The sequence below is a fragment of the Mercurialis annua genome, linkage group LG6 (assembly GCF_937616625.2).
Source record: "Mercurialis annua linkage group LG6, ddMerAnnu1.2, whole genome shotgun sequence".
NCBI lineage: Eukaryota > Viridiplantae > Streptophyta > Magnoliopsida > Malpighiales > Euphorbiaceae > Mercurialis > Mercurialis annua.
This window is the reverse complement of record NC_065575.1, coordinates 33,531,068-33,545,639: the sequence shown is the minus strand read 5'-3', so window position 1 is coordinate 33,545,639 and position 14,572 is coordinate 33,531,068. Positions and strand designations below refer to the sequence as shown.

The 14,572-nt window shown below is 32.7% G+C and overlaps 1 protein-coding gene across 1 annotated transcript; it reads right to left on the bottom strand.

The window, feature by feature from the left end:
- Positions 1 to 8,534: 8,534 nt before the first annotated feature.
- LOC126653668 (protein HEAT STRESS TOLERANT DWD 1) lies at positions 8,535 to 13,761 on the bottom strand. The gene is made up of 12 exons (XM_050347606.2): positions 13,651 to 13,761; positions 13,391 to 13,554; positions 12,453 to 12,531; positions 11,512 to 11,694; positions 11,322 to 11,420; positions 10,975 to 11,140; positions 10,766 to 10,869; positions 10,532 to 10,671; positions 10,352 to 10,433; positions 9,215 to 9,333; positions 8,961 to 9,078; positions 8,535 to 8,860 (listed from the first exon to the last, which is right to left on the bottom strand). The coding sequence occupies exons 1-12, from the start codon at positions 13,696 to 13,698 to the stop codon at positions 8,729 to 8,731; spliced, it is 1,434 nt and encodes a 477-aa protein (XP_050203563.1). The 5' UTR covers positions 13,699 to 13,761; the 3' UTR covers positions 8,535 to 8,728.
- Between the last annotated feature and the right edge of the window lie 811 nt (positions 13,762 to 14,572).

The window sequence follows — 14,572 nt, the reverse complement described above, 5'->3', positions numbered from 1 at the left end:
AATGCTAAGGACTATGAGTTACAGATTAAGCGTTTTAAGTTTAGAACGTAAAGTACGATATTAACATAAAAATGTGATGGAATGAGTTTGAATGTTTAAAATGAGTTTGGTTGCTATAACCATTAAAATGTGATAAATATTGGATATTGAGACTCGAGCTAGACGTATTTAAAATATTAAATAGGTAATCGACTTTAAAATATGGATATAAAATTTGAAAGGTTAAAGTCGATATTCAAAGAATATCAGGTTAAAGTATTTAAAAGATATCTATCACTTAGGATTTTATTGTCAGTTATACGTTTATAAAACTTAAACGTTTTTAAATTGTGATAGTGATAGACATATTGACAAGCTACGGGATTGACGATATCGGCTTAATGAGATTCGGCCGAGGCATTAGTATCCTGATATAATTTGGATAGCAAGACGTGAATTATATTTTACTTACGTGTATTATCTTATTAAAATTATTTAATGTACTATATGACTAATAGTAAATGCATCGCATAAAGTATACGCCTTGATTGAATTGTATTAGATTGGATTGTTTGTATATGTGTCACGACCCAAATTATTGAGTCGAGACCGGAAATAGGGAATAGGAGTGGTAGCTCCAAATCCCGTAGCAAGCCTAAAACCACTATGAATTTTTCGCGAATTAAATATATTGTTTTATATAAAACATTTTCAGAAAACCTTTTTAACATTATTATTATAAATATCAAAATATCTTTATTGCTTTCTGAAAACTATTGCGAATCACTCTTATAGACGAGGGTCTTACTGAGCGACATCTCATGTCCAGCACTGCCCTGTCTCTAATCATAATCGTAACCAATTCCACTAATGGTAATTGGTTAAAGAAATCAAACGGTTAAAATATGATCTTTATAAACAAATAATATATATACTTTTATATCAAATCAGAGTTGTCCATTTAAATATACCATTTGAATTGAAATCTCACATTACATACAGACATCTACCGACTACTGCAGCTCTACGAAGAAAATGTTCCTTGACATGGCCTTTCACTATTGTGGACTTCCGGAACAAGAAAATGAAGTCCTTCCTTCAAAATGCTTTAACCTGAAAGAAAGACTGTGAGGGGTCAGTATATAGGAATATACTAAGTGAGTTCATACGTTTACTAATAAGTATTCATATAAAATATAAAACAATGCAATAACGTTCAAACCTCGTGCAGCCAAGTACAAGATCCGATTGAAACCCTAATTCTCGAATATGTTAAACGTATGTACTCAGAGAAAACTTATCCAATAGTCCGACCCGGGAGTATTCACACTCAACCACGTCAGTCGCGACAAATTTCTTAATTCCAATGGTGGGTCCAACCCACTGGTAGGTCCAACCTACTAGATACGGGGCTCAGGTTACACCGTAACCGAGTTCACTCTCGCATCGCATTCGTATATCCAACTTCAAAATTCTTATTCTTAATCGTATTCATAGCTGTATCAAATCAAAACCGGTGATCACGCAGTCCTATTTCCACTCAATAGGTAGCACGTTCCATCGGATCAATACTGGTTTCAAATAAAGCGTATATGCAATTCATATAAATATTTCGCACTATAAACATGCAAATCAAACATAAAGCAATATAAAATAATTGCTTGTGTAAATACTTTAAAGGTAAACTTGTATAAACTCACAGTGACCGCTTATTCCAAAAATACTCTGATGCTAAGAAACGTCTACCTTCTCGAGCTCCTGGTCCAGCGGCTCCTTACCTCGCCGGATCTAAAACTATTTTGAAATAATTGACTCACATCAGAATCCTATTCTAGGATTGATTCCAGACTCGAGACACGACGCATTACTCTTATCGAATATTGTGCTTCTCACGTGCATCCCAATAAACGGTTTCTAACTCGTTTACGGATCGAATTTCCCTTTTAAATAAATTCTCTTTTAACCTCGTTAGGTTAAATAATTTGAACTAATCGATTATTAGTCGTTAAACTAATCAATCCCGATAATTTTACGCAAAAACGGGCAAATTCCCCAAAACATATCGATCGGCCAAACACTGTGCGAGCGCACGTCTCACTGTGCGTTCGCACAGTGGATTGTGCTTTCGCACACAGGACTGTGCGTTCGCACAGTCGCACAGTTGGACCGTGCGGCGCACAGCTGCGGGGTTTCACTCTGGCTCCGTTTCCGACGTGCTTTCGATATAAAAACGATCCTAACGCATCCAAAACGCTTAATCTATATTCAAAACGCTATAATTCAATTCCAATATCGTTTAAAACGATATAATCGTTTCGTGGCCTAAAACTTTGACTCAATATAACTCCAAAAATATTCATTCAAACGGAAAACCGTCAAGCTTACCGTGATTACCCGTCGAAATACGATCAATTCGAGCTATAGAACGTCGAAAACGGACGAGAAACGGAATCAAGCGACGGAACCGTTCAAAACCAACGAGAGAAATGAAAGAAGGAGAAGATGATCTGATATAAGGTTCTGGAGCTTTCCTTTCCTATTTCATTTCTTATACATATATGGCTAAAGTACACTTTTAATCCTTCATCTCTTTAACTTAAACCAATTTTCCTTTAAACTTTCTATTTTAACTTAACGTTTAACTATTTACTTTAACTCAATTACATACATACTCCCTCCATTTTTTTTAGCTGTCCATTTAGCTAAAATTGTACATATTAAGAAAGTGGAGTTTTTATCTTAAATTATGAGAGTAGATACTTAAATAACTCTACTATGTAGTAAATGCTTTTGTAAGTTGAGTCATAGAGTCATTTATTAGGGAGAAATAAATTTGGAAGATAATAGCTAATGTTATCTTGAATTCCTAAAAAGACAACTATTGATGGAAAAATACATTTGCCTAAAGTGACAATCAAAAAAATGGAGTATTATTTATACCCAAATAAATAATACGACTCCAAAATTATTATTTTCCATCAATAATCTTTTAATCGCTATTCTCGGGCTTAATTGGCTAATTTTTGTTTTGGTCCTTAAACTTTTCCAAATTTACAATTTAGTCCAAAACGCATCCGCGTCCAAATTTTAAAAGGTCTCTAATCGACTCGCAACTTTTTCCATAAATATTATAAAATATTTCGCAGACCTTGGCGAAATAATTATTATCTCGGAATTTATATTTTATATTATATACATTCTCTCCGTTATTTCTTTAATTCCCGATATTCCGCTCAATAAATATTATTCTTTATTCCCGATATAATTAAATTAAATCCTTCTTAATTTAATTTATCGGAATTCACAACACGTGGCACGACTTAATTATTCTAAAATATTTGGGGTATTACAATATGATTGAATTGGATTGTATTAATTTATATACAACTTGATTGTATTATTTTGTATATGAATTTGGTGATTAATTGTAAATGTGGTGATTTGTATGTGATCCGAAGAAACGTACTAGTTGTGTGATCACAGAGTCGAGTCAGTCATAGACAATAAAAAGTAGAAGTATACGAACTCTTCTATGACAGACATGAGTTTTTTTGTGACAGACACGAGGTTGAACTCGGTAGAACTATCTCGGGACCTGTGTCTAGGGAGTTTAACTCGGTGGAACTATCCCGGGACTTACCTCGATTCGAATGGATATTGAGTGTGAGAGGAGTTGAACTCGATGGAACTATCATGGGACTGTATCACTTGGTATAGGTTGAACTCGATCGAACTATCCCGTGACCTTACCTAAAAGGATAAGAGAAAATTGTACTCTCGATAAATCAAGGAAGATACCTAGGTTAAGATTTGTTTCAAGATTAAGGTTTTGATCGGAACAAATACTTGTCGTATATACTGTGGTTGTATATGTGTGAAATGTTTTAAAATGCGATGTTATTTTGATAATATCTCAAGTAACGTATATCTCACTCAGCTTAAGTTGACCCTGTTGTTAAAAATGTTTTTCAGGTACCTAGACTCTGGACTAACTAGAAGTCCATCTTTTAACCGGAAGTCAATTTTGCAATGTACAGTCGTAACTTCCATGTCTGTTGCAATAGTATAATGTTCAGACCAAAATTTTGGCCTAGTACAACAATATGATTTTATATTATTTATAGTTGCTGTCATTGTGTATATGTTTTGTTGGCTACGATAAACATATTTTATACCACGAAGGTAGATGCTCGTGATGTGACCTTAACACTAGTATGTGTGGGGCTAGCACGCACGTGATACGGAAATAATATGCGTTTGTATTTTATATTATGCTTCCGTTTGTAAGGTCAATGTTTATATGATAAATGCCGAAAAAAGTTATAGTGAGTTTTAGGAATCTTGAAGATCCTTGGCTCCCTTCTAATGAGTCTTTCATCCACATGGTAAAAGAAAATGTAGATCTTGCTTTGATTCCTGTCTAGGTCAATAATTTGATTTGTGACTGATGGATATGCAGTTGACTTAGATTCAGAAAGTCAACCACATAGAAGGTAATGGATGTCAGTACACAAACACTTGATGGTATAACCAGTCAGCAGATTCAGAATAGCAAGATAAAGCTTATAACTGAAGTACTCTTCAGAATCCGGAAAGATAAGGATTACTCTAATCCATATCGTTCCATCAAAGTCCGTATTAAACACTACCACAGGAAAATGACTACAAGTCAATAACTTGGACAAGAATTCTATAAATAAAGATTGAAGGTCAAGGTAAACCCTAATTCATTCTCTTTAAACTACGTCATTTATCTTTAACCTTACAAGGTATCTGACTTAGGCATCGGAGTCTGGTCGGACAAAACATGTACAACTCATTCTGACCTGTGTTCGTGATCTCAGGTCATCAAGAGAAGATCCTACCACTCGGAGAACCATCAGTGACCAAACTCAAAATTGGAATGAGACTTTAATTAGAGATCTATTTACTGAAGGAGATGCTCAAATTATTCTGTCTCCCTTTGCTTCGCTCTAGAGTTCAAGACCAGAGAATGTGATACAAAGTCTGGTAAATACAATGTGAAATCAGGCTATTATATTGCCCTCAACAACACCAACACATCATCTCAGGCTGAAGATAATTTTCTAACCAACCAGCAGTGGAAGCAGCTCTGGGGAATGGCCATCTCAAATAAGTTGAAAGCATTCCTCTGGAGGTTGCTGTTAAATGGAATCCCCACAGCCAAACTTAAACTCAAGAATCAATGGTGGGCTCTTATGCCCTCGGTGTGAGACTAATGAAGATAGAAATCATCTATCTTTTCAGTGTGATTTTGCAAAGAGAGTATGGTTTGCTCTCCACTATTACTTCAATTAGGTACAATTGCAGAAAGTCTTTGTCACCATACATGGTCCAAGATTATGGATGACCTTCATAGCCTAGACGGGTCCAACTCTAGTGCCAATTTGTTTTGTTACTTGCTCTAGGCAATCTAGAAAACGAGAAACTCAGCCATGTTTAAAGATAAGGGCTTTTTATCCAATATACTGAAAAGTGGCTCAAGTTTATTTTTATACAGACCAAAGTCAAAGTTTACATTTCATACAATCCAAAATTAAAATTGTAACCTAATTTCTTTGAATTCTTACTTTCCTACTGTTTCTTCTTTTTCTCTTGAATTTTGGCGGCTCCTTCTTCTTCTCTACGATTCCAGCACAGTTTCTCCACGTTCTTATTCCTTCGCTTCCGTCGTTCCGCCTCCGCCGTTCCCCTTTGTCTCGCCGCGCCATCTTTCTTTTATCTTTTTGATTTTAGATCTGAAATTTTTTGTTCATTTTTTTTATTTTCAGAGTTGTAATTTGTTTATCTTTTACTGTTTATTCACCATTGAACATATATAAAGAGTATCTTTAAATAATCTAATACTTATTTCATGTTATGTAGGATAATGTTTTGATTTTATGTAATAAAATTCTGTTATTTCATCATTTTTTTGTGTTTTGTTGTATTTCTGCGTTTTTTATTCTGCAGAACGATTTATTGATGATTATTGATTGCTGAATTATTGTAATATTACAGTGTTGTTGATTTTATGTTAACTTGATGTTGATGTTGGATATTGCATTTTCAAGCTTATGTTTATCTTTTTTGTATGTTTTATTTATAGTAATTTATGTTTTAAATTAGTTATTAAATTTGTATATTTTTTATTTTGAAATGGTTTGATTTTATATGCAGGTTGCTGATTTTGAAAGACTTATTAATCTTTTATATTTTCACTTGTTGACATGTTGTTGATATGATGTTGACTGTAACAGTCACTTAAGACTAGGTCAACTTCTAGTTCTTCGAAGAAGAAACCTTATAGTTTACCTGAAAAGGATTTGGATGATGTCTTTATTAAGGTATTTCATCTTTTCTATTTTGTGAAATGGAATTGTATCTTATCCGAATTTGTCAAAGTTCCGTTAAGTATGAGAGATGGAAGACGAAAAATAATTACACAAGTGAAGTTGAAGGAACTGCTCAGCTGCGAAGGGAATTGAGGAAGCAAAATATTTTAAAATAGATTTTTTAATTTACGAACTATAGTGTTGGTTGTATGTATAATATTGTTTTATTTTTATGTGTAAGGATGATTTTAATTTTTTATTTGAATTATTGTTGTTTTTTTATATTGTTTTGAGTAATTACTCTGATAATTTTGGTTCATTTATTTTGAACTTTTATTCTTTTTTAATAAAATTACTATTAACAAGTTATCAGCATAATGTCAACATGATATCAACAATTAATGCTAATTTAGTCAAGATGTTTATAAAATGAGAACATTGATTAATTTAAGTCAAAAACAATCAACATATTATTAAAAACATGTCAATAACTCATTAATACAACAATTTAAGACTAATTTTATTTTTCTTTCAATAATTGAAAAATTAACATGTTATCAACAGTATATCAACAACATGTCAACATAAAATAAAAAATCAAAAAAAGTTGAAATACATATCAACATAATGTCAATAATAAATCAACAACGAATCAACATAAGAAATAAAGTAAAACATAATTTTTTGAAAAACTGTGACAATCAACAAAATATCAACAAGAAGTCAATAACATGTCAACATGATAATGCTAACATATAATTATTTATTCTCGGTTAAATTTTATTTTATTTAGTTTATTTCATGGATAAAGTTATCTAATTTGTCAAAAAAAATTAAAAAAATAAAATTTTCCGATGTTAAAATCAAGGAAATACCAACTGATTATCAACACAAAATCAACAACAAATCAACAACACTGTAACATTATAATAATTTAGCAATCAACCATCATCAAAAAAAACGAGCTGCATAATAAATAAACACAGAAATACAACCATACACAAAAACAAAATACATAAATAATAAAAAATTATTTCATATACTCATAAATTTATTTTACATACCATGAAATTAGCAATATATTCTTTAAATATAATACGTACACATGTTTAATCGTGAAAAAACAGTAAAAAAATTGTAGATCTGGAAAAAAAAGAACAATAAATAAATTGTAGATCTGAAATCAACTAGATGACGACGATGAGCGGAGGAGATGATGGCGTTGGCAAAAATGACGACGGAGACGATGATGAGAACGATTAGCCGTTGATCGTGAAATTGAGCGCTGGTGAATGAGGAGAGAACGGGAGCTGAGAGAAAGAGGAGAGAGAAAATAATTAAATTGTGATTTTTTTAATCTTATTAGGGTAGCTTATATAGAAACCGTATTAAAGTAATAATTTATAGCGTGTACAGTAGTTTTGATATGTTAAAATAGACACTGTATAAAAGTAATATATTAGAGAAAGTATGTTGTTTGTGTAAAAAGCCCTAAAGATAATGTTCGGTCCGTTGAGGACACACTACCAAATGCCTTTTAATATCGTGAACAATTTGACATTGCCAGAGATTTAGTCAAGAAATCAAGAGGAAATCAAGAGCTCCAGAGACGAAACTTGCAACCCTATATTAGTATTATCCAATCGGCCATTCCAGAGTATCAAAACATGGTCACTATCTGGTATGATGCAGGAACCTGCAAGGAGTTGAGGTTTGGCTCAATTAAAGGTGTAGCTTTCAATGGTCAAGGGCAGTGTTTAGGCAAGTTCACTTCTATTTTCATAAACAATTGGTATCTGGGCATATTAGCATTCTAGCCTTGAGAGAAGTGATGTTATGAAGTCTGAATTCAAACTGGAATCGGGTAATTTTCGAATGCAATGCCATTCTGGTATGCCAATCAATTAACTCGAGGTATTGCACCTCGATTAATAATTGAGGTACCTATCAAGATATATGACAACTTGTACCGCTCTTCATTTATTGTGTGACCCGTCACATCCCTAGGAAGAATAATGTGAAAGCTCATAGCCTAGCTCAGCAGGCAAAAACCGAGTTTTCTTTTTTATTAATCCTGTTTTGCCTCTGTAAACGTTTCTTCCCTATCTATCTAACTCAATCTGAGAAAAACAAAATCACAGCGCTGCCTAAATTAGAAGTCCATCAGTAGAACTGAAAGTATAAAAATATAGATATCCTAAACTGTACCACAAAGACGAGTAAAAGAAAAAAGATTATAAAACTGAAGCTAATACTATCTGTAGAAATCATTATATAATCTCTCGCAAAAGTGCATATATTCAAAATTGATCATTTGTATCAAACTAGAAGCTGATATAATCAAAACTAATTTCTGCAATTATACAGTAGGCCTGCCGCAATGAAGCAAAATTTCCGTCGGCTGAATTCAAATCTCAAGCACCTTCTGATGGAAGCGTGCTCTGAATGTTTGAAGGCATCAAAATATTGAAACCATCCGCTGCAGTAGACACAATCATACCTGGAATCTGATCGTGCCAATGAAGTTCCTTCAAATCCTGTTGCCCCTGTTTCAAGTTGCACGCAAGTTAAAACGAGTGAGGGAAGCATTTTGAAATTGAATAATCTTAACGGAAAGAAAAAGGTTTGAAAAGAAACAAGAAATACCTGATGAACAAACAGAAGTTGCGGAGGCAAATCAGTTGGGGCATTTACTATCTCATTTGTTTTAGCTTTAAACTCTGCTTCTTCTTCCTCGTCCTTCTCTAACGAAAGATCCCATATTCTGTCAATGTCGAGGGAGTTGCACAGTTAGTTTCAAACACAGGAAACTCAATGGGAATTGGCAATTTTAGACTCCAACATATAAAATTTTGATCTTTAGATTGGATTATATATCGATATCCTTAAACATTACTTACGTTAGCTGATTGTCAGCTGATGAAACGGCCAATACAGAAGCTTCATGCGGACTCCATTCAATAGATGTGATCGGATGTTTATGATATTCAAAGTGTGCTACCAAAGGTTTATCTTCTTTCTGCCAGGACAAAAACAAAACTTTAAAATCAATAATTTGCAGTTAGCAGATAGCACATGCTTTGACGAAAATACAATTTTCGCACTGCTCAACACCACCATGTATACCACCAGCCTTAACCATCCACAGATAATCTCTCTTAGCTCTCCTTAGGAGATAAAAATTCTATTTGAACATACCGCCACTTCATCAGCATTTCCAGTTCATAAAATTGGACATAAAATTTGATAACAGCTGGACAAGCCAATGGTTCAATCATACCACCAGACTAAGCACAATAATCAATTCCTATCATTTCATTTAAAATGAACTCTATACTTCACTATTTAGCATATCAAATACAAGAAATCCTTTATAAATAAATTGAATTTAAAATTCATTTAGAAATGAAACGGATTCTAAAGTAGAATTAGACAGGACGCTGTGTTAAGTTCATTTAGAAAAAAAATCTCACAATTCCAATAGAATTAATTTGAACCAAACAAAGAGCAGCATGAGTACATACAGTGGTAAATTAGGTCGTCTCGATGTATTGCTCTTGATTCTTTGCAATTTATTTTAAAAAGCAGAGTATAACCCTAGAAACCATTCTCATTGACCTAAAATTTGGCTATGTACACCATTCAAGAATAGAGCGGTTTGAAAAATTCATTTTTCTCAAAATTTTGGTTCAATTTTCAAAAATAGAGTAATTTCGGTTTGATTCGGTTCGATTTAACCGAATGCAACACACCCCAGGCTGGACAGGGATGTGTGTTGCATCCATCGGTTCGCTCCACACAGTAAGATTAAGGGCTTCTTGGTTCGACATACTAATTTTCTCTTGGCAGTTCACAATTTCCTTGTTTACTATGTTCAAACAGCTTAATTATGTATGTATATTTAAAGACGGCCTTGCAGAATATCATCAATCCTTTTAGGAAGACTTCACTAAGGCATACAGATCAAATTAAAATATCTAGCATCTTCTTATGAAGAACAAACTGTAATTTTATCTGCTGACAAAAATTAAAGCTACCTGGTCTTGAGATATTAATCGAAGATCATGAATAGAAAATGTCCCATCGTCGCTTCCAGATGCCAGCATAACGCTAGCCAACCTATCACAACCAATGAAAAGAAAATGAGAGATCAGAAAGTAACAGATAAGCAACATAATGCTAACGCAATGAATAAGACTTCACGAAGATGGAAATACCTATTCCATGAAATAACATTCACATCGGCATTATGTGCCTTGAAAGAAATTACAGGAGTCTTTCCCATGCGGATATCCCATATTGCAATTTTTCCATCCACAGAGCAAGAGGCAAACACATCAGCCTCAGTAGGACTCCACTGTGTAGGCAGAAGACAACAAAAATTACTAAAATTGAAAAAAAATAAAAAAACTTAAAGAGCCATTCTTATGGATTTCCAGTAAGTCCAATACTTGTAGATCTTCCACACTAGCATCATGTCCCACATATGGGGCCGCACCAACATTCCATGTTGCATCAGATGGCTCCCATAAGTGAATACAATTCTTGCAGTCACCTTCAAACAAGTAAACTCTTATTGGTCATCAAGCAAGTAAGCATTGAAGTTATTTAAGAATTGCAGGAAAAGGACTGACATATACAAAGTACTATTCAGCAGTACCAGATACCAGCCTTCCAGTGACACGAGGACTCCAATCAATTGCATAACCTTCATCTTTGTGTCCTCCAAACTTGACCAAGGGAGCTTGATTAATAGCTGCAGGGACTCCCTGGTGCCCTGTTTCTGACTCAGCTAAAGAATTCAGATGGGAGCTAAAATCCCATATCTGCATAAAAAAAAAAGATACAATTTATAACATGTGAGAGAGGAACCTTATGTCCATAATTTTACCTACTTGTATGATATGTAATGTTCCTAATTTAAAGCTAACCATCCCATAAGAAAGGAAACATGTATACATAGAAACAATTGGATTCACAAAATTTATATAGTAAGAAAAGTTTAACCTGAACATGACCAGTATCAGACCAAGAAGCAGATATATGGGGATTTTGTGGCATTGAACGTATACGATTCACACATCCTTCATGCGCTACATTACGTATCTGCACAAGTACACATGGGAATGAAAATGAACAGAAAGAAAAGGCGCAACAGGAATAGACCAACTAAGAAATTAAGGAAACGAAACATTGCCTGCAAAACCAGCGACTTAGATCCACCATCTTCCTCATCTTCACTGTCTTCATCACTATCGCTGCTATCAGTATCCATTTCAGAGTCACCATTTGTAGTTTTGGTTGGTACCAATTCTCGCCTTTTACCAGAAATATTAGATATTTTAAATATTCCTATTGTGTTAGAAGAAGCTTTATCCGCCTGTAGATTATCAAAAAACAAGTGTATATAAATGTGATAGGATGAACAAGCTAGATGAGAGGGTCATGTAACACGATTTCGTTTCCTTAAACTCTCCTCAGTCCTCATACTTTTGAGACATTTTGCTAATTGCACCTTATAGAAAAAATAAAATGGGGTTAAAGTCCAGCAATAAGTTAGAGATATAGTTTGACTTAACTTGCCATCTTTCCTATTGTTATGTTAATAAAATCAGTTAAAGGACTTAATTGATATAAATAAAGTACAATCTAATCGCTTAACTTATTTTCAGTTCAAATTAGTATAAATATAAAATAAAAACAAGAAAATTCATTTACAAATCGTAGTATTTTCAAATAATTTAATACATAAAAACAATTCTAAATAAATAATTATTATAATTTATTCACATGCTTTTATATTTCTATTTATATTCGGACTAATTTAGACTTAAAATAAGCTAAGCGATTAAATTCTAATCTATTTATATCAATTAATTCGTTTTTACCATATATGTATTATTTATTATCGTTTTTGCTAAAAAAATATTTCACAAGATCTTTTGTGATGTCAAATTCATAATATCCTTTGTCTCTAAAGTCGAAACCACATAATAGTTAAAACTTTCCCTTATCCCTGCTAGTAATAGGTATTTGAGTTGACATAAACAATCATAGGAATCCCTGGACTTTATCCACACATCACAAAATTATGTTCACTAGGTAACTATCCAATTTCAATTGTGAAATGAATTCTACCTGAGTGCCAGCGACGAAGTACACTGTGTGGGGAAATTCTGTTCGAAGCAAGCCCAATTTATCACGCGCTATATCAAAACTGTCAAAAGTTGAGCAATTAAAAAATTCAATAAAAACTCGCAATCTTAGAGCTGTGGTTTTGGACTTTATAACGAAAAACAATAACCCGAAAAAACAAAGCTGTTCTTTTGCGTCTTCACAATCACAAACAAAGAAATTGTAACCAAGAAAATCACTATTTCTAGGTATAATTTCAAATATAAATTTGCTTGCTAACCAAGTTAATCCGAAAGCAAACTGAATCAGTCCTTGGCATTGGGCTTATCGCTTTTGTAAGACAAAATTGAAAGTTTCGGATCTACTTGAGAGCCCAATAAACAAGGGACAATGATGTGCTATTGACTTATAAATTCAAAGAGCAGACTTGTAATTTAAACTCAATTAACCATAACAAAGGATCCTGAATAGTGTGAATTTTTGTTCTAGCTTCATAAGAGGTTCAAAAATAAGAAAGAAAACAACTGAACAAGCAAAGGTTAAAACATTTCTTTTTTTTTTCTTATCATCAGATCAGTAATATCCTTCTAAGCTAATTGAACAATTCCTAAGCTTCCAAATTACCAACAGGAAAAAAAAAGCATCCAATCCAAACAAAAAGAATACAGCTTCATATTAAGTTAGCCTTCTAGCAACCAAAAATACAATCTTAACAATATCACTTTTGAAGTATGTATACGTGTATATATGTTCTAGGTAGCACGGACACTTCATTTCATCAATGTATCCCGTTTCGGACACTTGACGTCGTTTTGGACACGAAACTTCATTTTTACATAGGGAACCTTAAAATAACACCGTTTCGCCGTGTCCGAGTGTCCCGTTTCCCCATATAATATGTTCATTTATCAGAGACCCAGAAGAGAGAAGAATTAAATAACCTCAAGCAGGGCCAGCCAATGTTAAAGCCATGAAGAGAGTTGTAAGCAGATGGGTCACACGCAAGCTCCTCGCCTTCTTCGAGCTTGTCAACTCCTGGTTGCCACACCTTTGTGGGCATTGTTGGAATTGACGAAGAAGATGATCCATCTCCCTTGTTTGAACCCTGTCACGCGTGATTTTGCAGCATAAATGATAGTTAATTGGCATCATAATAACTTATAAAGAACAGAGTAAAATTAACCAGTGATTAATTACAAACCTTGTTCTTTCTCTTGGCTTTCTTAGGATTCTTAATGCTGCGAACCATTTTTCTTGTTTGTGTTTGGTGTAAGAGCTGCTGATGATGATGCTGCTAGGGTTTTAGCAATTTGCTAAATAAATTCAATTTATGTTAGAGTCGACCTTCTAATAGTTAATATTCTATAAATTAATAATTCTAATAATTAATAGAAAATTGAGAGAACCAACTTAGTTCCACGTCGGATAATTAATAATTCTATTATTTAATAATTAATAAAATTTTAAATATATTCTACATGAATATTAATTATTAGAGAGATTTTTATTAAAAAATATATAACAATTGATGATTTATTAGTGGCAATATTAACCTTAATTCATAAAGTGGAAGTCAAAATACCATCAAATTATAACTTTTTTATTCTTTTGAGAAATTTTAAAAGAAGTTATTAAATAAACAAATTAAAGTAATTAAAGTATCTCTAGTATAAAAAATATTAAAAATTATTTTATTTTATGAATACAACTTCTTAATAAATATTTTTTAATTTGATATCAATTGATATTTTTTAAATTGAATATAAAATTATTTCTTTTAAATTGAGTGATTGTAAAATGTATTTAGTTAGTTTTTTTATAATATAATATTAATATTAGGTCTATTAATGTAGATGCTTTAAAATATCTTTTATAATTTTTTTTATATAAATTCAATAAATTAATAATTCTAATAATTAATAAATTTTTGATCCACCATGTGTATTAATTATCAGAGGGTCGACTGTATTTCAAATTTTTTAATAAAGCTTTAGATAATTAAATAAATAAAGGTTCATTTTGGCCCTTCAATTTGGAATAAATGATCAAATAAGGCTAAATTTGCAGCTTTGAATAAAAACACCTTCAAAAATTAATAATAAAAAATTAAATAATAATTACTA